Genomic DNA, 26,227 nt, shown 5'->3' on the forward strand with positions numbered 1-26,227 from the left:
AATTAAAATTATATATACAATATACATTTTTTAGGCTCATTCAAATCAAGTTTTTAATGAACAGGTAGTTTTTACTCAATGTTTCCGATAACATAACATGCGTGCAAGTGTGATTTTTTCTTTTCCATTTATTTTTATATTTTTATTTAAGAATTTGAGCTTACTCAACAAAAAATAAATGTTTAATTTAATTCGATTAGTCTTCACAAACATCTCCTGATTGGAAAATTAATGATACGTGGACGCAATAGGCAGATGTAAATTAAAGGTTGTATATTGTATTTTAAAATATTATATTTTAAAATTTATTTTTGATATTAGCATATTAAAATAATATAAATACATAAAAAAATTAATTTTAAATAAAAACAATTTTAAATTTTGAGAAAATAGTGTTTTGACCGTATTGCGTAACGCTCCCTAAATATGTTTGATATTGTGGTGTATGATAATTTTTAAAAGTATTTTTTACTTGAAACGCTTCAAAATAATTTTTTATATCTGTATATTAAAACCATAAAAAATATTAAAAAAACATTAATTTTATTATTTTTCAAGTAAAATATATTTTTAAAACACATAAAAATAAAAGATATCACACTCTTAAACACTTGTTTAAATGAAGTAACATAGTTGGATGAATTCAAATCAATTTTATTAAAATGAGTTGTTTTATTTTCTTAAAAAAATCTCTAGTTTTGATTTATTTAGAGATTGAAATAATATGGTCAGATCAACAACATAGTCCTGGGTCAATCCATTAAATTACTTGAATTTAACCGTGTCATTGCAATGTAAAAACCGATTCAATTACTTGGTTAACTCACGAGTGGAGCCGGGTTTAATTGCGAGTTGAATAAGAGATGACATTCTTAGCGTATTGCCATAACTCTCATGAGGCCCACCATCTTCGTGTGGGCAAAACTTGGCAGTTGGCATTCCGTGGTCGGTCCATCAGAACTTGTGCCGTCGTGGAGAGGGAACAGAAGATAAATTAGGCAGCTCAGCCTACATATATATATATATATATATATATATATATATATATATATAGATAATGGGTTTGACTTTGGGGCCTCACAGGTCAAAGTTTTTAGGTTTTTTCTTGGAGAACGAAAGGGCTGGTTTGTTGGCTTTTTGTCATTTACATAAAGCACCAAAGTGTGAATAATGGGAAGTCAAAATTTTCATCGGCACATATCACTCCACAACGCATATGCTGCCTTCAGGCCTCGTTAGTTTAACCAAAGATCCATTCATCGGCAGTTTTGAGATGCGGTTCAATTTATTTTTTATAAAAAAAATTTGAAAAATAATTATTTTAAATTAATAATTTTAATACTTTAGAAATATTTTAATGTGATGATATTAAAAATTAAAAAAATATTAATTTAATATATTTTCAAAAATAAACATTTTAAAAAACATTTGCTGTTTATTTTCCAACAACCCACGAGATACAAGGTCTGAATTCTCTCTCTGCTGCTATTTACCTGGAATAAAGATTTTTATGATCAACACAAGTTAAATTATTATTATTATTATTATTATTATTATTATTATTATTATTTTGACCAGGACATACTAGACTATCGGCTGCATTGACTGGCAATATTTATTTATTTTTGTTAGATTCCAAGATTAGGAATTGATTTCTCGGGGGAATTTCGACACTGATATTCTAATATATATTAGTAGAGGTTGATTCCTTGATGATTATTGTTCTTTATCTTATTTAGATTTTTATTAAATTTTATTATTTAATATTAAATTTTTTATAAATTAAATTTTTTATTATATAATAAAATAAAAAAATTAATTAAATCTAACATAGTTTATAACCTAGATCATCAATTTAATAAGTTAACTAGAATAGATTTGATTAATTTTTTTTATTTGAATTTATTCAAGGTCACGTCAAATAATTTTTTATAATTTAATTTAAAATTTGAATATCTAAAATCAGATTAAATTTTTTAAATTTAAATTGTTAAATAAATTTAATAATAAAATTAAATTTTTTTCTCTTTCTTAAACCTCAAAACCACCCAAGCAATGGCGCGTGTCCAAAAAGGACAATCCAATATTTGTAGTCGATGATTAATGGATTGACTTAAATATTTTATTATTATTTTTAATTTTTTCTTTTTAATATTAAATTGTTTAATAATTAAATTTTATAATATTATTCAGTTTATTTTCGACAAACTTCATTGTTAATTTGTTTTATCAGTATATGTATTGTGATTGTATTTTTTATTTAAATTATTTAAATTAGATGAATTTATTAAACTCTCAAATCTCAAATAATATTTTTTAAAACACCCTAATAACTTTAATATTTTTTATATGTTAAAAAAATCAAACCTGTCTGCGACGCAACGTTGACCCCTGTCTAGGAACTACTCTTTAGGAGCTTTCAATTATCTTCAAGTCTAAAATCTTAACAAAAGTTGATTAACTTGCAATGCAATTCTGTCTTGAATTTGAATTCAAGAATCAAACGGGACACATTCTTAAAGAAGTCGGGTAAAAACAACCCATCTTTTCTCTTCAAAGTTGAGGTGAAGGACTGCTTCTTAACAATGGGTAAAGCGGAGACAGCACCTTCTTTTACTCCTCTGCGACCTTTTCAACATCTTGGCAGCACTCACTATTCACTACTCAGGACATGTTGCTACCGCACTCTTACGTAATTCTCTATCTTGAACAGTGCTTAATTAAAAAGAATTACCTTTCAGTTTGGCCATACTCCACAGTCAGAGACTCACTTTTGTAACAGTTCCCAGCACCCAAATCGAGGTGGGAAAAACCCTAAAATATGTGGGTCCCAGTTCCCTGTCTGTGGCGTGAATCTAGGTTGAAGAAAGAAAAGATAGAGCAATAAAGGATTTAGAGGTCAAAAAGGTTGCTCTACTATGCTGTAATCTGTAAAAGCTGGAAACAAGAAAGAAAGAAAGAGAGAAGAGAAACTAGCAAGTAGCAACACAAAACGAGTACAAGACCAGCAAAAGCCAAACCCCTTTCCTTTATGTTCTAGTACTGCGTGCTATAAAGATATGAAATGTATCTTTCTTTGCCGATTCTCTCTTCAATTCTGAGCTAGAATCTCTACAACTTTCATGTCTTTGGGGTGTTTTCTTGAGAGAGGATGATCCCCAAACTCCCTTGTTTTTAACCCTTTTGTTCTCCCTTTTCAAGTTCTTATCTTTTTCTCTACCCTTTATAGACTTTTCGTTTCGCTCTTTCTCTTTGGCTTCTTGCGTTACACTGCCAAAATCAACCAGAATGGATGTAAGCTCTCCTGCCATTTCTTGGCTTCTTACTCTCACCCTCTTTCAGAATTGGCTTCTTTCTACTGTTTTCTGCTCCCTTTATCTCCCTCTTTTTTCCATTTCATGATACAATATATACTAATGCTATAGTTATATTGAAATTTCTTCACATGGGACGTCTTTTTTTTTTTTTAATTCTTAGCTTCCCATTGAAGTTCAGGATCTAAATAAATATTTTATCTCCTTAATTTTTTTGTGGTGCTCTGTGTGTTGATAGGAGTGGAGGAGAAGTGGACAAATACCAGCATTTGGAAACTGGGACCAAGCAAACGAGCTGCCAATCACGCAGTATTTTGAATCTGCAAGACAGGCAGGATTGATCCGATTCAGTACCACTCATAATTCCTCTGGAGAATGTGGTCATCAGGACATGCGTGGTGATCTATATGCTTCTGATATCAACAAACCTTCTCGCAATCTTCCTCCCCCTGTAAAGGTTTGTCCTTGATCTTGGCCATTTTTCAATTTTTTTTTCTGAGGCAAGTAAAATAAATTTGTTGCCGGGAAATTTAAGAGTCGGAGGTTGATGGTGAATATAATGATGTTACATAACGTAGAGATCAATAATGATGATGAGAGTGATGATGACGGTGTTGAATTTGTAGACAAGAATGAGAGAAAAGCGAGGCACGCATGCTAAGGAGCAGAGAAAGCAGGGAAAAGTCTGTGACGTGACTGAACCGGCAAGGAAACAACTACAGCAGCCACAGCCCACAGTGTACCATAAGAATAAGATATCACAATATTCTCATAAAATGGACACTGTAATTGTTGCCAAAGCTCCTGTTAAACCTCCTAAGGCAATCGATGAAGATCTCTACAAAATCTCACCTGAGCTCCTCCGCTCTTCCAAGCGGGTAAGTTTGCTTGTTTTCCTCCTTGAATACACGGGGATATGCATTAATGCAGTTTGTGCTGGACCTAGATTAGTAAAAATGGGGGAGTAAGCTAGCTATAGTGTGGAATTTGAAGGGTAAGAGCATGTAGTTTCTTAATTCGATGGGCCAAAAAAGTCTCAATGAAAAGGAAAAACAATAGTCTAAGCAACAGATGACTTCTGATTAGGCTGTGTCGGAAGCTCGAAGCCTAGAACCATCTATCCATGTCTATTCATTTTCTAGCATGTGGTTTGAGAGCTAATCTCCTTCCTAACATCGTTCAAAACCATTGAAAAGAGCAGCATTTTAATAAGCCGTGGTGGGTGGAATAGCGTTATTTTAAAGAAATTTTTAAATAGATCGACACAAATTCCAATAAAAAATAAAAAAAATTATACCCTGTGTCTTATTTTCCCTTTATTTTTTTCAAACAAAACTAGTTTTGAAAAAAAAAAATTAGTGGTTTGGATAGAACTTCTTTTCAATCCCTAGATTTCCGATTGATGTTGAAATGTTGAAATTTTTTATGGAAGTTTGCCAGGAAAAAAAGCCATTTATTGCCAAAAGTTCCACATCATTTTGAAAAACGAGACTCCCAAATGTCATCATGGTAAAAGTAAGAGTGTCGTGTTGAATAAATCTAGAAACCGTGTGAGGTGGTGGTGGCTGCAAGAAAGTTTGGGCTTGCTAGAGGCCCCACAAGCTCAACCTGCCTCGCATAATGATGAGATGCTCAAATCCTGTAACATTTCCATGGCTGAACCAGAACACCTCATTGTTTTCGTTTTTTACATTTTTTAGCAAGGAAACATCAACTTAATCATTGGGAGATTCGGAAAGTGATCTAATTGTATTTTTCCTGCTCTCTTGCTTGCATGCATGCAGAAGAAAAGACCAGGCTTGTTTTCATGCCTCGTACCCGCTTGTGTTTCATAGATTTGGACCTCAAGGAGTTCCTGTCACGAGAGTGCTTATATATATATATATATATATATATATATATATATATATATATATGGAGGTGAAGAACAAGACTCCATGGGCTTTTTGTTCCAATTGGAATGCCTGACTTGTAGTAGTTGTAGTTAAAACAATGTAACCTATGCTATGCTATGAACGATAATGGATTTATGATGATGTATTTTGCTACAGTGTATGTTACAAATTATCTTAATTTTTTGTTCTGATTTTAATTAATTTAACCAAATATGGCTTCTCAGATGATGAAATGATTGGTCGTAGATTTTTTTATTTTTTTCAATGGTATAATTCTAGTGTGTGATAAATTATATTTTTCTTTTGAAAATACATTAATTCAATTCATGCCATGAAATATTTTATTAATGGTACAAACTATCAAATAAAACCCAACTACTAGAAACTGCAATTTGAAGCCCATTATACAAGAAAAACAACACATATTTTCTTATAGCATAAGAGAAAAATAGACACAAAAAGAAGAAAGAAATAGAAAAGAGAGATTTATGATTTACCTGCTTTTCTAAAGTAATTTGTTTGCCTTTTCTAAAATCAGGTTATTTAGCAAACATATCTACTTTTAAAAGTGAGACCGAAAGTTAAATTTACAGACACAACATAGCCAAGTGTAGCACAGTGCTCTAACTTGCATCAAGTGCTCCAATGAGTAGTCTGCAAACCAATCGTGAAATCACTTTGTCCTCCATGGATTCGAGCTTGAGCAATTTGGGCTCAAGCTCAACGCAGCTTACTAGGCCCTGTAGATGACCCTTCAGCCTTTACAATATCTTCACTGGGAAAAAGGATGCCTTTAGCCTTCAGGGTAGAAGAGTTTGGTTGCGGCTTTCCGAAGGAAAAGATAATAAATCAACTCCGAAGAAAAAAAACAAGAAGAGCTTCATTTAAAATTTAAATATAAGGGGTTTAGTTTAACTAGTCAGGTATTAAATTTATTTTTTTAAAGGTTATCAGTTCGAGCTTCATAAATCTTAAGGCCACTGGAGATTTACATAACTATTAATTTCAAGATCCGTGAAATTAGTCGAGCTACGCACAAATTGGATTGAACATCCACGTTAATAACTAGTTTATAGCTATGTCATGTTTTTTAAAGTATTTTTTAATTTTTTTGATATAATAATATTAAAAATAATAATTTTTATAAAAAAAACAACATTTTAATATATTTTTTTTATTAAAAACAGTTTCAAGAAACCATGGAGGACCACATTATTGAATAAAATTCTGTCCTCTTTCTTTCTCCGGTAATTTTTTCTTGGAAACATGCAATCATACCATCTCACATGCACCAGTGATCATAGAGGACAATTTTCTCGAGAAAAGACGAGAAAATTAAAGGGATGGTAGTGGGGTTTGAATTTTTACCAAGGTTTGTGATGGGGTCATTTCACCGTTGCAAACCACTCGTAAATTATAGAGGACAATTCTCTCTTTAGTGTAGACTTGTACATGGGGAAATTGATTGTTCTGCTGAATTTTGTGGACAACAGTGCCATAAACAAGACTAGACAAAATGACAAATACATCTTCTTAAGGAAGCTCAAAGGCTTCTTTGTGGAGCTGGGGTCGAGCAATGAAGGGATGGGGTCTTTACCTTGTTATTATCTGTAAAGTTTTTCAAAGGTTAGTAAAAGAAAACGCAAATTACATTGATTCCATTGCACCAAATTTGTTTTTTTTTTTTTTTAATTTCTGAAGCTGCATTAGTCACTAGTTTTGGTGCAATCTAGTTGAATTTAGAGGTGATCGATTCAACTTTTTGGTTAAAAAATTGTATGAGAAGATTTTCGTCATTTAATCCGATCCGTATATTGTATGATAAAAATAAGTATAATTTTTTATTTGATAATTGAATTGAACTGAAATTTGACTAATAATTTTTAAAGATGTAATTCTATAAAAAATCAGTTGTGAATTGAGAGTTTTTTCATGTTCATATTAGACTTGAAAATTACTTTTTTTTGGTTTATGTTTCTATTTATATTAGATTTATATTAGGATAATCAATTTAATTAAGATTTTATTAATGAAGAACGTTTTTCATATATTTAAACAGCCTTGTAAACTATTTTTTAATAGAAGTTCATGAATTATTGACATCTCATAGTTTTGTCTACAATGTTCTGTCCAATTTTGATGGAAATGAACAAATATTTAATGCAATTTAAGAAACATGAAGCATTGATTTACACAGGGAAAAAAAATAATATTATATGACAACACAAGTCTTTGTTTCTTGTTGGAATGGGTTCTCAGGTGACAGAAGCCATAGGTCCATTTCTTCAGACGCATGGAAGGAAAAATGGACCAGAAAAGTAGATATGCTCATCTGGGTCTTCCATTTTCAAGAAAACCATGCATTAAGCAAGGAATAATTGTCAGAAATCGATCATCTTTAACCATTTTTAAGGTATCGATTGCCAAGCTCAGAAGAAATGTCCTCTCACGTCTTCATGGACCACTTGAAACCGAAAGCAAACACAAAAATGTGGCATTAACGCAGTCTGTGGATCACATCTATTCATCTTGAGAATGACACGCCCTTTACCTTCGCCATCTAACCACCAAGTCTAAAGTCACAACAAAATTAAGATTCCAGCACATGAAATCCGTCAAACAGGTTCACGACACGTCTCACGCTACAGTACAATAATGCAGGTTTTGGATATCCTTTAGCAATGGTGGTCAGCATTTCCTCATCCTGACAAACTTTTTCAAGGGTTTTCGATGTCCTTTAGCAAATTAGACCGCACGCGCTTTTAAAACGCATCTAGAAGCAGAAGCAGAAGCTACCAGCCTCTCATCCCACAAATGCTGAAAGCCAATCAAACCCCATTATTCGATTCTGCAGGTGATGCTGATAGTCTGTGTAAATGTTACAGTTGCCACTAGAGGAAATTCATAACACATTGCAAGTTAACTCTAAGCACAAAGTCACTAAACATATGCCATCTGGCTAGTTGAAACTCAAGTTTACAATTCATTGAGAAATAGTTTATTTAGTCTCCGTAGTGCTAGATAGTCAGATGATACACAAAACTAATGACAGAGACAGATTAACCATCTTTAAAACAATGTGTGGGTCGGCATGACAAGTGACACAAGCAATGCAGGCGAGAAGAAATAACTTTTTTATGAAATAATTTTCAATTATCAGTCAAAGGTGGCTTAATGACAATCAAAGCGTTGCTGGCGACAGCTAGTAATGTTTTTGATGATTTTCACCGACACTGATCTCTGAGAATTCTTGAAGCAGAGCAAAAATGGTAGAAAAGGTCAATGTGACCTTACATCTACCTAATGAAAGGGTGCATGAATATTAATACTTGCAGAGATTCATATTATAATAGGAAAAGATGTATGCGCGTTCCTATCCACTAAAATTCAGTACCTATTTACAGAACATCTCTAGTTGTTTGCTGCTGTAAGGAGGGGCGGCTATTTAACCTAACAAGAAGTTGAATACATAGTGCAACTCTACAAAAAAAAAAATTCCCACCATGGAAAGTAAACTAGTAGATGGCAGAAATGTGGAAAAACCAGTCAGCCCAACATGAAGATACTGGATATCCCCATCACTTTTTACTCTTTATCTTCCTTTATTCTAGCTCTTGATTCCTACAGAACCGTCCAAATCTTGTCAGTGTACAGTGCACTAAACTTGAATACGTGGATACTTAAGCCGGCCACTCAAAACCAGAAACAAAATATATGTTTTGTTATGTTATATGGTGATGGTGCCGACACTCTCAAAGTTGATGGTGAAAGGAACAATTGAGACCCTACAACTGCAATCGGTCCGTGTGAATCCCTAACAAATCAGTTGGCCTTGCCCTCTTTCAGTCCTCTTAGATGGCAACATTATCGGAATTACATGATGCAATATCACAATCCATTGACACATAAGGTACTAAATTGGTTTAAATGAAATAGACATTCAAGTGAAGACAGGAAAACAAACTTGAAGAAATCAAGAGGCAGGAAGATGAAGGCACAACGTAAAAAACTCACCAGTATAACTATTTTATATCCACTCATCATATTAGGGGTTAAACTCCATATGTTCTTTGCTCGTGTTATACTTGGATGAACCAAAACCAGCCTGGGACAGAAAAAGGAAACATGTACCGATATGTGAACTTTTTACAGTAAATGGCCAAACTATCGGTCTGTACAATGAGAGTGTGTAGGAAGACAGCATGTACAAGGACTAATAGGCAATATCTTCAGACTATGCTGTTTATTCTATCATGCAGTATGTGTGAGTGAAGCAGCTCTATTCAGTCTCTCGAGGATGCTATTAGCTTTCCTCTTGGCTCTTGAAGTCCCACTCTCTGCTAGTCTCGAAAGCGTACCTTTGGCATTTTCCTCTTCCCTAATGTCCCTCAATTTAGAGTAGTCGTTTAGACAGATTGTGTGTAAAATTGCAACACAATTCTCTTTGTTGCGCTCAGAACTGCTCTCCCTTATAATGCCAAGCAAACAATGAACCGCACCAAGCTCCCCCATTTCCTCAACAGCTTTCTGATGGCTAGCAAGCATTGCAAGAATAGCCAACAACTCATCAACAAAGATGCAATCCATGATTTTTTTAAGGATTACCCTGACTGCCCCTTCTCGGACAGCCCTACCTTTATTCTCAAGGACAAGACATAGGTTGAATATTGCCGATGCAGCATCCTTCATTGCCAGTGGATGCCCTTCTTCTAAAAGGTCAATTAGAGGTTTGAGAGCACCTGATTTTCCAATAATGAGCTTGTTCGAATCTAGGGCTGACAAGGAGAAGATGGCGGCGGCGGCATTGCTTCTTGTTTCAATAGTTCCAGATTTTACAGATTCAACAAGCAGGGGGATGACAAGTGGATTTTCTGCAGCTAGCCGTTTATTATTGTCATGAATGGAGAGGTTCAAAACTGTTGTGATCAAATCTTCTTGCAGATCAGGGTGAGTGTTAGCTCTGCCTGGTGATAGTGGATTGAGCAATTTTGGAATGGCATCGGTTGAGTCACTGAAAAGGGCCCGGAATGATGGCATCCTTTTAGTAAGCAGCCGAAGCTCTTTTGCAGCTTCCTTTTGATCTGAAAGGGAAGAGGACATCTTTTCAAGCAGTGACTTCAAATGGCCTCTGTCTGCATCAGTACGCACCTCATCAACATCCTTCGCAGGCCTTGGTAGCTCAATTCCACGCTCCTTGCACCACTGTGAAATCATTTCTCGCACCAAATGATTAGGGGTCAGGATAGTATGAGAAAGGACTTGCTGGGTCTGGGGACACGTACGGTGCCCTTCATTTAGCCATCTTTGGATGAATGGTAGATCATAAGTCTAGAAATCAACAAGCATTTCAATAAATGAGTGACTCTATACTATAGCCAACAAATCATTGAATAAAAATGAAACCAGCTTGAAATAGCACAGGAATTCAAGTAAAATGAACATGGACTGTTCATTCCTCGTTCTAGTGGCAAGGTCACTATCACAAATACAAATCAGTATAACTCTTCTAGCATCAATCATAGCACAAGAACATCTTCACTATGTTGGTGACAGATTCATTAATGCTTAAGAACGGGGTCAATTCCTTGTCCTAGTCTGTGAGGCCACTATCCCAAAGATAGATTGGCCATCTGACTAAGTTATCTCAAATATGGAAAATGATGGCAAGAGGTTGAACAAGAAATATCAAGTCTGTATAAAGAATTAAAAATGGAGTTACCTCAGCTCTAATCTCAAAATTATGGATGGAGGAAATGAAAAAAAAAAAAAAAAAAACAACCAGATTTTCGCCCACAAAATACCTTTTCTTAATTTTGGGCCAACTTTCTCAAAAGAAAAAAAAATCTTTTACGTTGGGTGCTGCAATTCCTTGTTCCAATAAATTTGTTAATAGAAATTAAATACACATAAACCAAAGAAAAAGGGGAAAATCTACACATTCTACAATTTCAAAAGCAAATCCCAGTGTTTGAAAAATCTCAGTTCTTGCAGAAATACCAACAGATTAATTTTACGCAAATCCAAAGCCTCAACAATTTTGCAGAAGAACCAAAATCCATATGTGCAGAAAACTTCAAAAATCTATAATTACTAGTGCATGGAAAAACATTCAACTCAAATTCTAGGACAAAATTTAGCATTAAACCCTTAAAATAAATCCCCAAAGATGATGAATTTTTTGCATGCACATTCAAATAGCATCCAAACCAAGAACGATTCAACTTCAAACAACACTCAAATCCAAAAGAAATATAGAAAAAAAAATCCCAAATGCATACATAAAGTAGAGAGGACAAATCTTGATGGTCTCTACCTGTCCAGTAGCCAAGACAACAGGGTCACCCATTATCTCCCTTGAAATGGGACATTTAAATTCTTCAGGGACAACTGTATCATCCACCATCTTCAAAGATTTCTTGAATTTCAATTCTTTCAAGACACTCAAAACCCTCATGGCTTCATCAGTGGCCTCCACTCTATAATCCTCCTCATCAAGAATTGCCTTTACTAGCTTCTCCAATTCTTTCTTTAACTCTGTTGCCTTTGTAACTGTACATGGTATGGTCTCAAGAACTCCACTTTTAGCCATTAAAAAGAAAGAATGCAAAAGAAAAGAGAAAGAAAATCTGATCAGATGGGATTTATGAGAGAAAAAAACTGAAAAAAGAAAGTAATATGTTTTGTGTGATTCATCAGTTCTTGTTTCTTTCTTTCTTTCTTGCAATTTCTTTTGTTTTGATTTCTCTCTCTCTCTCTCAACCCAAAATTCTTTCTCTCTATGCACAGTGAAAAAGGCATAGAATTATGAGAAGGAAAAAGTTGGGCTACTCCACACTTCGACTTTTGAGAGAGATATATTGTCCCCACCGTTATGTGTTTGTCTTCTCTTACATGATGTGTCTGTCTCTTGGTGGTACTGGATAGATTTCTGTTGGGTTTTGGAAGCCAATTATTTCTTGCCAAGCAAGCAGTTTTTTTCCCAAGCTTTGCATGCTTGCTAACTTGGCTTTATGCCCTCAAATTTTCGTAACTGTGATGGTAAGTTTGTCTTTTCGGTTTAATTTTTTTAAAAAAAAAAAATAATATATTTTTAATTATTTTTTATTTAAAAATTATTAAATTAATATTTATTTACTCTAATAGCATGTACGTAGACCATCGGACGAGATTCAATCTCTCAAAACCCAACTCAAATCTTTTTATGTTGAATTTATTAAATCTAAATCTAGACTTTTACTATTTGTTGAACCTCCACATATCAGGATAACCTTTTATTATTCAGATCTTTATTGGATATAAATATTCCTCTTCTTACAAACCACAACCTCTACCTACCACATCTTAACTATTTGAAAATTCAGATAGTGAAAAACTTTTTTTAAAGATGAGGAATCATATACTATTTTATTAAAATAATTGTAGAGATTGTTCACCACTATGATATTATACTTTATGAAAACAAGATATTTTATGTATAAAAAAAAATTGAATTTCTTAGCATGATTATGATTTTTATAGTTGGTGTTTATAACCGGTTAAAAATTAAAAAATATATTTTAATATATTTTTATAAGGACACATTTAAGACATCACAACCCAATCTAATGGCATCATTATAATTACCCTGTAATATTTTTTTTTAGAAGAAATAAAAAATCAAAAGAAAATTTATTTTGCTGCAGAAAGAAATATTAATAAAAACAGTGCTTTCAAGGTGAATGAAATTGAAAGTTTAACGATACATTTGTTTCGTATAAGCTTTTATAAAATATTTTTTTATTTCTTAACGTGTGTGGTTCATTGGTAAAATTTAGTCAATAAAAAATATTTTAATGTCAGAAAAATAAATTTAAAAACAAGAGAAAACCATTTATATTTCTCTAGAGATAAAAATATCAATACTATCTTTATTATTAAATAATGAATCTTACAATAAATTATTTTTTTTATTTTTAATACTTTTTTTATATATACCAAACACCAAATAATTTTTTCAAGTAGTTTTGGATAACATTGTTAAGCAATGAAAAATAATATGTATACTTGAAAGTTATTTGTTAAGTGATTTTATATCTCTATATAATATCTTATTATTACTATTATTATTATTATTTCCTAAGATATATATATATATATATATATATATATATATATATATATATATGAAGGGGTAATCAATTTATTAAATCAATATGTATTTTTAGAGATTTATTTATCCATAATTATATATGTAGATTGCTTTTTTTTTTTCATCTTAATATATTATTGATTTCTCTTTTAAAGAGGTAATTGTTTAGACAAAACTTTTCAAGGTTTCGCCATTTTGATGGCTTAATATATTATTTAGCTTTAGAACAAGGTCAATTGAAGATGCTTAAAAGTAATTAATAAGGACTGATATATACTATCAGGGACTGGACTAAATAGAACATGTACCAATCCCATGTTGTCTATCCCATAGTTATTAAACATGGTTTAGAGATTGATCTAGAAAAAGACTCGGATTACTAAATCAATCTAAATCAATTATTTTTTATTAAAAAATATTATTTCATTTAAAAAAGAAACTCTCAGATGACATCAAACTGAAATTTCTTTGTCAAAAAAAAAAAACTGAAACCGGTTTAAACCGACTGGTTTTGGTTCGGTTCGGTTTTTTAGGATAAAAACCGGTTCAAACCGGTTTGGCTTGGTTTTTCAGTTTGGCTCGGTTTTTTCCGATTTTGCTTGGTTTTTTATGGTTTCGGTTTTGGCTTGGTTTTTTCCAGTTTGGCTCGGTTTTTTTTGTTTCGGTTCGGTTCGGTTTTTTTAGTTTTAGACTTATAAAACTGGAACCAAATCAGCTGTTTTTTTTAAGTTTTAATCGGTTTAATCGTTTTTTTTTCACGGTTCGGTTTTTTCGGTTATTTTTTTTCTGGTTTTCTCGGTTTTTTTGATCACCTCTACTCGATGTTGACCTAACTAGGTATTAACCAAGTTTGGACGGATCAAACTAGTAACTAAAGATTTAGTTAGATTAAACAGGTTTTACCAAGTTAATATTTTTTTCGGTTGAACTTAAAAGCTGGTTAGGTTGAGCTCCAAGTAACAGGTTGTTCAAATCAACGTGTCAGATTATACAAAGTTTAACAGCTATAACTTATCCTAATGTCTCATTTGCTGCTATAATGCTAAATTTCTTGATGTTGATCTATTCGTACTTTGTTATGGATGAGATAAAATTTAATTTTGAACGCAAAAAAAGAATGTGCTAATTTTATTTAATTTTGTATAAATATAAATATAAATTTAATATTTAATAAAATTAAGATATATAAATATAAATTAAGATATATGATCTCATGCCGCAAAGAGCTATTCAAATTTGTTTATTTAATTTTGTATAAATAATTTTTTTATAAAAAATAATTTAAATTTTATTAAAACAAAATAATTTACAAGTATAATTCATCCTATTCTTATAAATCTATTTTTCTTTATAGTAAAGAATATATATATTGATTTATGTAATTTATTTGATAAAAACCGAAAGTGAATATAATAAATATAAAAAATAATTTAGATTTTTTAAAATCAGAATAAAAAATATATCTCTTTAATTTAAACCTGTTTATCTTGTTAATGTGCTTTCATTTTTTGTTATTTTTTACTAGAATATTTATTTTGTTAAAATAAAAACTTATCAGAATCATAAAAACAAGTTTTAATAAAAAAAATCTTTTAATAATTTTGACGTGAATGTATTAAAAAATGTAAGAACAATATATTACTCGCTTATTGTGACTAGAAAAGTTCAGGAATCCATTTTTTATATAATTATAATAAAAATAGACATATACAAAAAAAAGTCAAAAAATAAAAATTAAGTAAAAATTAAATTGTATTTAATAAAATAATATCCTTAATATACCTTCAATTAATTTTAATTAAAATAGAAGGAAAAATTATAAAAAAACTATAAATACCTTGACAAAAAAAAAAAAACTGAGTGCCTAGGCCTGGGTGGACCAACTCCGGATAGTACATAACAAAGAATATCAAATGCTCATGGACCTACAAGACCAAGCTTATGCAGCTAACCATCCTTTCTTTTTTTATTTGAAAAATACAAAGCCAATGACAAATTATGTAATGGTATGATTTTCGGTTGTATTAAGGCAACGTTTGGGAACGCAGCTGCGGCTGCGTTCCCAAAAAATTTGATTTTTTTTTGCTAAAATTTAATATGGTTTGTAAGTTTTGGATCGTTTTGATGTGCTGATGTCAAAAATAATTTTTAAAACATAAAAAAACATCATTGGCATGCATTTTGGCACGAAAAGTTATTTAAAAAGCACCCGCAACCACACTGTCAAACACACTCTAAGTGATCAGAAAGTATGGTTTTGGTTTTTTGATCCAAAAAACTTATTTTCATTAAAAAACACATAAAAAAAATACTTTATTAACCTCAATAAACATATATCTAACCTAAATCCACCCTCTAATAGGTAAAAAGAAAAGGTATTCTTTAATAAAAATAAAAATCCTCGAGCCTTGTTTTTTTTTTGCAAGATGAAGGATTAAAAACACTTCAATGAAACTTATCTCCTTAAATAGAATTCATTGACATTAATATTGCCTTTTTTTATTATTATTATGGGAATGTGGTAAGTTACTATTTTTCTATCTCCTCCCTAGTTTTCAACGATTTTATCTCTCATTTTTTAAATTTAGAAATTGAACAAAAAAAAATTTTGAATCAAAATATATAACAACAAAACTAAAACGATCAAGAAAGAAGTTAACGGAGAATATGGGGATAAAAGTGCATTTTTTGTGTGAATTTAAAAAAAAACCCATGCAACTTTTTTGGTTTTCAATTTCTTCTTTTTTATATATTTTAAATTATTTCTTTACTCCGCAAATCTACACTTTATCTCATTAAATTTTCCTCTAGTAAAGTTTGAAAATATGATGGAAACCTTTAATCCATAAGAACATACAAATAGAAGAGATTATCAACTCAAAAAATTCACAAACATTTAAGGATGTAATTAAAAAACAAAATTGATAATAAAAAATACTATTAAAATTCACATTATTTTATGAGGAGAAATACAATAAATATGGTATGGTAAAATCACCATGTGAATTAGTTTTTTGTCTTAATGTTAATGGTTGCTTTAACGTAGGGGTGTTAAGAAAATATGACTCCATGATATTTCAATCCGACCCAACCCGTAAATCTCTTTATTCTTTATTTTTATTATATGTTATGTGTTTTTTTATCCAATTAATTTTTTTATTTTGATTAATTGATTAAATTAATGTATTAAGTCTAAATTGTTGTCACAACTTATAATAAATTTCGAGTTAATTTATTGAGCCCGAATCTTAATTCTAACTAAATTCAATCCATAAAAATTAGTAATATAAACTCAACTCATGAATATATATAATATTCTTAAAAAAAAAATTAATCAAATCTGAATTATCTTAATAGTATAACATTCATTAAATAAATCAAGTTTATAATTTATAAAATATCCCAAATTGAATAAGATATAATCATGAGCTCAAACCAATTATATCAATGAACACATGAGAAGATCAATCATTTAATGGTAAGAAGTCTATAGCCTTCGTCTTTAGGATTTGCCTTTGTATATGCACAGTTTACTAGGGATGAGCAAAAAAATTAAAAAACTAGAAAAAAAATAATTGAAAAAACCGAACAAAAAAAACGATTAAACTGATTAAAATTTTGAAAAAACCAGCCAGTTTAGTTCGATTTCAATTTTATAAGCAAAAACCGAAAAAACTGAACCAAACCGACCGAATCAAAACAAAAAAAAATTGGAAAAAAAACCTAACCAAACTGGAAAAATAAAGCCAAACCAGTTTGAACCAGTTTTTACCTAAAAAATCAAACCAAACCGGTCAGTTTGACTCAGTTTTGGTTTGATAAAAATCAAATCAAACCAAAAATAATTATCTCTACGTGTCACTCTAACCTAAAGAGTGGGATATGATATTTTTTAGGATAGTACTCGATGAGCACATCGATTATAACAAAATTGGACAAATTTATCGTCAAGAGAATGTTCCCCCCTCTTTGGTTTTCTAGAGAAATTGACCTCGATATATACTTATGAGATTGTGTCCCTCCAATAATAATAATAATAATAATAATAATAATAATAAAAGAGAGAGAGAGAATTTTCATATATTGAAAAGAGTATCAAATCATTGAAAATAGAGTATCAAATCCACAAAGATTGATTGATTAATCAACTAAATATCAAAATTCACTATTCCAATTCTAAAAGTGATTAAAGAAATAGTAGTGATAATACAAATAAAATAAAATTTAAAATAAAGAATCAATAACAAAAGATGAAATAAAAGTCAATGACTCAAAAATTAGAGCATCCGATTTCATCATAATTGATCCGTAATAACTCTTAAATAATACCTGTTAAAAATAATTATTTATATTGATTAAGAGTGATTATTTTCGGTTCGGTTTGGTTTTTATAAAAAAATAACCAAACTGATTTTTTTTTAAAACCGAAACCGGTTCAAACTAACTGGTTTTGGTTCGGTTCGGTTTTTTTAGAACAAAAACTGGTTCAAACAGGTTTTGCTCGATTTTTTCCAGTTTGGCTCGGTTTTTTTGGTTTGGCTCGGTTTTTTTTCCTTTTTTTTGTTTGGGTTCGGTTTTTCTGTTTCAAGCTTGTAAAACTGAAACAAACCGGTTTGTTTTTTTTTAAATTCTAATCGGTTTAATCGGTTTTTTTTCACAGTTCGGTTTTTTCGGTTTTCTCGGTTTTTTTCTCCCCCTAATATAGGTAGTTGAGATTTCTTAACTTAATCAATATTTTCTCATTAGCATCATTGAAATTACCTTTATATATTATCCCACTATATCTTTATATGAATTTAAATATAAAAACACATTAAGTTTTATGGATTTTAATATAACATAACCACACAATCACGTTAATCTACTTTTAAATTTCATTTAATTTATGATATTAATCACATAAAGAAAATACTATATATTACCTCTTCTTCTTCAGATAACCACCAAATCATTCAGATATTGACAAGAAATTCAAATGTGTTATAAACCATGATGAACACTCAAGAAAATATTATATATTAATCACACAAGGAAGGAAGATTTCCCAAGGAAGAATAGGAAAATTGTGTGCTTTTCTAAGAGTGTCTTTTCTTTTCCGTTTTTTTTTTGTTTTCAATTCTGGAAAATTTCAGACGAGCAAATTCTGGTTGATTTTTTATTTTGCTTCAAACAATTTTTTTTTCTATTATTCATTCAAACTTACCACAAAGACAATAAATAATTTTTTTATTTTAAATTAATTTTTAGTTTTTTTAAATTTTTTTGATATGCTGATATTAAAAATAATTTTTTTTTTAAAAAAATATTTTAATATATTTCAAAAAAAATACTTTAAAAAATAATATTTTCTATACTTCTAAACAGACCATATAATTCAAGAAGGATAAAGCAAATTATGAATAATCACTCTGCATTCACTATCGGCATTAAGCCATAAGCACATTGATTTAACTTCGGAGAGATCTATTTCTGGTTATTACGGTGCCAAATCTCTCTTCTTTCCCTTTTGCCCTTTTTCCTTCTTTTTTTTTTTTAATTTTTTATTTTCTACACGCACCACTTGTTTTTTTTTTATATTTATAATTATATTTGAGTGTGTTTTAAAAATATATTTAATTTAAAAAATTAAACTTATATTTTTTTTGTATTTTTTGATTGATTTTAATATACTAATATCAAAAATAAAAAATTGTAAAAAAATATTTAATATATATTTTTTAAAATATTTTGCAACATAAAACTAAACAAAAACTAAATAATAACAATCTTTACATTTAAGAAATTCTAGGTTGTTCAACCTATAACTATTAATATTTATAATATATGAGAGAAATATAAAAAAATAATTTTAAGAAATAAAAAAATATTTATATTATTTTTTTATAAACCCAAATGTAATTTTTTTTTATATACTCTTATTTCTAAGTAATGTTTGAGTACCATATAAATTTTCTTTACATGCTTCTCACTTAGAGAAAATATAAAAATAAAAATAAAAAAGGCAAGATCTTATGTGATTGACACGTGTTGAACCACGTGCTGAAATACGGCTTGAAACAGAGCATAGATCAATAGATAGGCTTCTAGTGTGGGGCTGAGGGACAAATGGGGCTCGATATAGGTCAGTAGCGCGGGCTGAGGGACAGTTTGAACTCGTAGATATTATTTTTTATTTAAAAATAGATTAAAATAATATTTATTTTAAAAGAATTATTTTTAACAAAAACATAAAAACTATTTTTGAAAAAATTCAAACATGGTCGCCGTACAAAACAGAGCCATAATTCAATCATGTGTGTGTGTGTATATATATATATAATCTGCCACCAGACGACACCTGGCAACTGTCCTGCTGCTGCCTGATGGAATGCTTCACTTGGAAAGTTGGAATCTTGATGGGACGGGGAAAAATTTGTGGAACTCATCTTTTGCTATTTTTATTTTGTCTTTTAAAGCGTGTGGCGTTTAATTTTTAAAGTATTTTTTAATATTAAAATATATTAAATAATATTTTTTTAAAAAAATTATTTTTAAAAACAATATATTAAAACAATTCAAAACATATAATTTCTTTTTAATTTTAGTGGATCACGATTCACATCGCGTTTCCAAACACCCTACAATTTTTAGAAGTTTTGAATATATTTTTGTGAATTATTTCTTTAGAATATATTTTTTGAAAACAAAATCAACAACTAGTACTGAAACTATTAAAAACCGTTTTATTTGGTTTTGAAAAGTTTGGATAATTAGTTATTGGTTTTTTGTGTTTTTGAAAATAAAAAACAAAAACAAAAAAAGTTATTTTTTTAATCAAAACATAAAAATAAAAATAAAAATTATAATATAGAAAAAATTTATCAACCAAATAAAGTTTTTCAAAGAATAAGTTTGTGTTATATTGCAAGTATATAAATTGTTTTGCTTGATAAAAATCTGAGAAGGAACATTCTCAGGAGAAAGAGATGATCCAGAAATATTGCTCCATAGCATCATCATTGATTATGTACTTTAAGACCATTTTAGTAGCTAAAAGTTACATAATAATTTTGTCTCCCACTCTAACTCCGAGTCTCTTCAATATCTTGATGACATTGAGTTCTGTAATAAAATCACCTTAATCAGATGGCATCATTCATGGCGACATTGAAGCTTCGACCACCTCCCATAAAAAATATAAGCTTTCATCGAACAGTTTAATGGGTTTCTTTGGTTGCTCTTGCTCAATAACAAAATCTGTGATCTGATATGGTTCACCTTGCATCAAACCTGGACGACTCAACTTTCCGGATATCCCTTTTTTGCTTTGCTCGTCTTTGTTTGCTTCTTCCTTTCTGCTACTGCGAGTTTTTTTTTTTTGTTATATTGAGTTTTGTCTCTGGCTATGTCACCTAAGCTTTCGCTCTATCTTCTACAGTTTCTCTCCTTGGCTGCCTCTTTCACCTCCAAGGTGCTCAATAAATTGTTCTGAGCAATCGAGAAAAAGAGAGGCTACAACAGTCATGAAGGAACACATGCTAAAGCGCTGCTTATTTGCAGCAACCTGCTTATCATCTCTTTTTTCTGTTCTATTGGCTACATTTCAAAAGAAAAGGGCCTTGTAATAGTCTATCACTATGTTGTTTTTGTAACGCTCCAACTGTCATGGGGGGCACTTCTTTTAACCACCATCTCATCCTTGATTCACAGATATCAGAATACAAGAACTGTATTTTGACAAAAGACTTGGACATTTTCAAAACTTCTACAAGCAATTCTTTACGAGGAAGTTCCTCAATAAAACGTGAATGAGTAACTTGCCAGAGTTTACATGAAAATGCTGTTATTTCTCATAAAAACTATTAGTATTATCATCTCTTCACACTCCAGAAATACAGTAACAGAAAAGGGACAATAGAGGAAGAATCTAAGGTGAATATCCAAGTACTAGTCTAATCAACAAAGAAAAAACAGATGATTAGCAATGTTGAATCCATATTTCATTTGCAAGCACTAAATTGGCAAGAACATATGCGAAACTCCGTTGAATATCATTTTACCTGCTGAAGAAATCACTTTGCTTCATCATCAACCTTCTTGCCATGAAAGACCACCATGAGAAAAGGAGCCAAACAAACTTCAAATATTCTCTGGAAAAAGCTGGTCTTTTGCAATCTACAAGAAGCAACGTGAGCTATAAGAACATTCAAATTAATAAATTATCCATACATATTGTATGCAATAAAAAAGACCCATAAACAATAAGTATCAGCTTTTACCTAGAAAAATAAAATCATAAACAGGTAACCATTCTAAGCAAACCTGTAAACCCTGCCGATTTGGGTTATTTACCAGTTCTTCCATGATAACCAATGACCTTACCATCAAAGCATTGATTGCCAAGAAATTGCATATTTTATTAATCCACAAAGGTACTGATGTCAACACAACAAAATCAGATATGATATACTTCAGATTTTATATACATTATAAATAACAGAACAGTTACAATCTGCAATAAGGCATTGTTCTGCTAGAATGTTCCGTACAATCTTATTTCCTCTTTCACTATGAAAATAACCGAGACATTATTTTTTCACTCAAATGTGACCACTACTTATTCCATCATATATTGGAAAAAAGTACTGGCATTGTATGGGCAGTAGGAGGATAATGAAATCACTGCCTAGACAGTAAGGACCTTAACAGTATAGAAAATAAAACAGTCAAGGATACAACGGAGGATACAGATGCAGATAACTTGCTGAAGCCTGATGACTTCCTACTGCAAAGTTGTCCGGACAAAAAATGTTAAAAACAAGAACTTTTATCTAGTGCAGATAAAACATTTTTCAAAACAATAAAAATAACCACAATAGCTTACCTCACATTCTGAAGTGAGAATTTCTCAAGGTAATCTGCTTAATTGCCTTTTTGCACTGCACCTGCTAGATCAATCATGAACATCTTCCCTGGCATATGTAATGCTAGTGTAAACATCATCCTCATGCATGTCATAAGATCCTGTAGGATCATATCTATCCTCAAATGCATTTCGAGCCACAGAATTAGAACCATGATTGCCATATGCATTTCTTAGATGCCCATCTCTTACATCTAACTTCCGATCATCCCTTTGCATACCATCTGCAGATTCTAGTCCAGAATTCAACGACTTGTAATCATGATAGGACTTGCTAGAAGACCGTTTCTCATGATCCTTGGATCTAGTCAATTTAGTTTCATCTCGTCCTCTTTGGTGACCACTCCGCTCATGTGATCGGGCATGACTTCTGTGTCTTTCCGGACTTCTGCTGTACTCTCTTCCATGTCTGTCTTGGTTGGCACTTCTCCGATATTCCAGCTTTTCATGGTGACCGTGATTGCTTCGTCCTTGTTGCTCATAATCTTGAGGCAAAACATCCTTCAAGGTTTTAGATCTAGAATTGTGGTCGGGGTATGATTCCTTCCGGTAGTGGTTCGAAGTAGTTCTTGTTGCTTCAGAAGAATGGCTATTGACTTTTCTTAGTTCATTCACAGTAACATCAGGGGCAGAAGGAGGATTGGGAGACATCTCTTCCTCTTCAGTTCCCTTCTCAAAGCGGCCTATTCCTCCAGCTAGCTTGATTTCCTCCATGTATCCGTCAATTATATCCCTCATCACCTTTGACAAAGTAATTATAACTAAATAAGAGAGAGACAATGGCCTTTTTATAATGACAACATGAAGGTTAAATGTGAAAGTAATTGTTGTCAAATGGATGGATTTTCCTTTATTGGTTTTCTCAAGATTTGAACATATATGACACTACCACATGCCAAGAAAGATCAGTGATTAGAGATTGGAACTTACAGATCCAATTCATATGATTCCAACTTCCTCTTAATGAAAACTACAATACAATATTCACTTGGCAATAAGGCAAACTATCACTTTAGGAGTCACTTGGAAACTACAGGAAATAGGACACATGTACAAGCAGTTGATGATTTAGACAATACATAAAAGTAAATAGATTTCAACATGAAAAACTAATGAAGCTAATATTTTTTATAGGTATAATAACAGTACTAGTAGGAGCTTCTTTAGCTTTTGCTCATTAGCTTCCTACCTGTAAAGTTGTTCGTTTCAACTTCTTTCCACGATATGACATTCTTCGACGTTTATAATCCCTTTCTTCAGCCAATAACTCCTCTCTTGTCTTTAATTTGTTTGATTCCTTGTGCAAAAGAAAAAGATCATTAAACTTATGACCAAAGCAACATTTATGACAGACAAGCATTGTCAGGAGAGAACATGAGAAAATATGTTAGCAAGTGAAGGGTCCCATATTAGCAACTACTCGACCAGTTGCCAGTTTTCAAACCGTGGCTCTTCACAATAAATGAAACTCTGAAAGATATCAGGGGATCTAAAGGAAGTAACTAAAATTTTGATAAAATCAACATCCAAATAAAAACCGATCCTCTTTCCTTTATTTTTCTTCAATACCTATTACCATGGACATGACTGTGAATGCTATAATTTCAGACAGTTGAACTCAAACCTCTTCAAATGCATGCCAAGGATGTCCAAAAAATGCATTTTCTAAAATAAAATTTATCTCTAAATCATAGGCATGTAAAGAACATGTGGCAGCTACCTTCAGTAACTGAATACTACTGCACATCCCTAAAAATTTCAGTACCAAGGAAGACAAAACTTCCACTGCCTATGAAACTTTACAAAATTCCTGAACTATAATGTCATTTGCCTTCTTTGATATCATGTCACCATGTTTCTAAAATATTTTATATTTTTGGTGGGGCGGGCAGGAGGATTTTATATACATATAAATTCTGTCCAGTATGTCATTTGCCTTCCTGAACTTGCAATTATGTCCAGTAAAAGAACAAAAACTAAAAGCTCCAGCAATTAAAACAAAGAAAACCATCTACATGTTTAGTACCTGGTTAGATAATTGCTTTCGAGGAAGGCCATCATGCTCAATAATAGCTTTGTATTGAGGACGTTTACTTCTCTCATCATCAGCTCTTTTTGAGACAAAAGAATGCTCAGCCATCCTACACAGAAGGCGAGGCAAGTTGAAATCATACTGAACTTGTGAGTGAAACATATTACATGCAAGCACAATAAGAAAAAGAAGTAAGAATAGCAATGTACCGCTGATATCTTGGTAGTTGTTGAGGAACCCGTAATAGCTTGATTTTTGCTTCTAGTATAGACCTTTCATGCAATGCAGCGACTGCAGCTGCCACTTGGGACACATAAATTACTCCATCATCACCTTCATCCACTGCTTTTATTATTTTACACTCTCTACTTCCTTTTCGAGGCTCTTCATGTTTGCTATCCTTTATTTCACTCTCATAAGCATCTAAATCCCTCAGACTTTCTTTCAAACAAGAGTCCAACAGAAACAACACCTCATTAGCAGCGTCTAATAGACACTGCTTCAAAACATGAATGGCAAAACACTTTGCATTCACTTCACCATACAAAACAGAAAGCTGAGATGCAATCCACGTCAAAACTTGAACCAAAATTGGACACTTCAAAGATTTCACATTCATCTCACAACTCACAGAGCTCAAACCTTCCTTTCTAATAGCCTTCAAACAAAGCCTAAAAAGAACACATATATGATCCCTCATATAAACATCAATCACCACACCATATCGTGGAGAATTAGCAATAATCCAACTCCTCAAATCACTCCCTGTAATCAAATCCAACCTCAAAATCGAGCAAAACACACTATACGAATACATACTCGGATAATCAATCCAACCCTCTATCTCCCTCCTTATTGCCCACAACTCAGATGGCAAAACTCTAAACCCATTTTTATCAAAACCATCTCGCTCGCTCTCCCCACTAACCCCAAAATTCACACATTCAATTAACAAAACACCAGGTAATGTAAAAATTCTTTTTGAGCTATCTAAATCATTCAAGTTAACAGCACCAGGGCAGTCATTGTAAGAGAAATGTGAACTAAACTGATTGTAATAGCTATCTAACGAGAAACAAAGTTCAGTTTCATTAGGGTCTTGTATTGATTGACTAAAGTTTGAATCTTTATGTGGGTCTTGAGGGTTAAGTGTATTGGGGTAGTGAAGATAATCAAAAGGGGAAGATGGGTTTTGAAAGAGAGGAACTGGGCAGTTAAGAGAGTGGAGGAAGAGGGATTCTGGTGGCATAAGGTGGTGACGATTGAAAGGGCAGGGGATAAAGTTGGCATTTTGGGGTTTTGAAAGGGTAATTTGTGGAGAGAGGGAAGTGAGGGTTTGGTGTGTGAGAGAGAGGAGGTTGGTGAGAGTGGCGAGCGTGGTGGAAAGATCAAGAATAGGGGTGGTTGTTGTGGTGGTGGTAGGTGGAGGAACTTGAGGTGGTTTTGATGGCGGTTGTGAGGGGAGGAAGGGGTGGAGTAGGAAGTTAGGGTTAGGATTAGAGTTTTGGGAGGGATATGGGAAGGGAAGGTGATTAGGGTGTGGAGTATAAGGGTTCATTGAGAAAGAGAGAGATCGAAAAGCTCAGCAGCAGCTCAAAAAATAGATAGTTTGAATTCTTTATGTGCCTTCTTCCGCTTCTTCAGAAGACCAGCCGGTGGTGGTGGTGGTTGTTGCGGCGGCGGCAGTGGAGTTGGATGTTTTATTATTAAAATTAAATTACTTTTTACAAATTTGGGGTAGCGTGTTTGGCGTGGTTTGTATTAGATAATGCCATGTCAATTCTTAACCTGTTTTTATTACGTGGAATTATCTCCCTCTTTGGTCACTCGTTTACGTGAGTTGCTCGTGGGGAAGGGCAGTTTTCAGGTTGCATTAAAAAGTGTTTTTAAAAGATTTAATTTTTTTTATTTTAATATATTAATATTAAAAATAAATGTTTAAAAAATTAAAAATAT

At 31.8% G+C, this 26,227-nt stretch overlaps 3 protein-coding genes across 6 annotated transcripts; 1 reads left to right on the top strand and 2 right to left on the bottom strand.

Annotated features, from left to right (window-relative positions):
- The first annotated feature begins 2,756 nt into the window (after positions 1–2,756).
- Positions 2,757–5,420, top strand: LOC133668080 (uncharacterized). Its single transcript, XM_062087825.1, has 4 exons — positions 2,757–3,294; positions 3,553–3,771; positions 3,941–4,192; positions 5,099–5,420. Exons 1-4 carry the CDS (start codon positions 3,289–3,291, stop codon positions 5,147–5,149), a joined length of 528 nt encoding a protein of 175 aa, XP_061943809.1. The 5' UTR covers positions 2,757–3,288; the 3' UTR covers positions 5,150–5,420.
- Positions 5,421–9,211: 3,791 nt separating this feature from the next.
- LOC133706220 (U-box domain-containing protein 9-like) lies at positions 9,212–12,091 on the bottom strand. Of its 2 annotated transcripts, none has more exons than XM_062131704.1 (2): positions 11,523–12,091; positions 9,212–10,411 (listed from the first exon to the last, which is right to left on the bottom strand). In XM_062131704.1, exons 1-2 carry the CDS (start codon positions 11,796–11,798, stop codon positions 9,461–9,463), a joined length of 1,227 nt encoding a protein of 408 aa, XP_061987688.1. In that variant the 5' UTR covers positions 11,799–12,091; the 3' UTR covers positions 9,212–9,460. The 2 variants fall into 2 exon arrangements, with proteins under 2 accessions (XP_061987688.1, XP_061987687.1); XM_062131703.1 differs by having other exon boundaries at positions 9,212–10,537; positions 11,523–12,087.
- Positions 12,092–20,303: 8,212 nt separating this feature from the next.
- On the bottom strand, positions 20,304–26,026 carry LOC133668443 (U11/U12 small nuclear ribonucleoprotein 48 kDa protein). 3 transcript variants are annotated; one of them, XM_062088298.1, is made up of 6 exons: positions 24,481–26,026; positions 24,266–24,380; positions 23,429–23,536; positions 22,201–22,980; positions 21,377–22,101; positions 20,304–20,677 (listed from the first exon to the last, which is right to left on the bottom strand). In XM_062088298.1, exons 1-4 carry the CDS (start codon positions 25,827–25,829, stop codon positions 22,270–22,272), a joined length of 2,283 nt encoding a protein of 760 aa, XP_061944282.1. In that variant the 5' UTR covers positions 25,830–26,026; the 3' UTR covers positions 20,304–20,677; positions 21,377–22,101; positions 22,201–22,269. The 3 variants fall into 3 exon arrangements, with proteins under 3 accessions (XP_061944282.1, XP_061944281.1, XP_061944280.1); XM_062088297.1 differs by lacking the exon at positions 20,304–20,677 and having other exon boundaries at positions 21,143–21,491; XM_062088296.1 differs by lacking the exon at positions 20,304–20,677 and having other exon boundaries at positions 21,143–22,101.
- Positions 26,027–26,227: the final 201 nt, after the last annotated feature.

The sequence above is a fragment of the Populus nigra genome, chromosome 11 (assembly GCF_951802175.1).
Source record: "Populus nigra chromosome 11, ddPopNigr1.1, whole genome shotgun sequence".
NCBI lineage: Eukaryota > Viridiplantae > Streptophyta > Magnoliopsida > Malpighiales > Salicaceae > Populus > Populus nigra.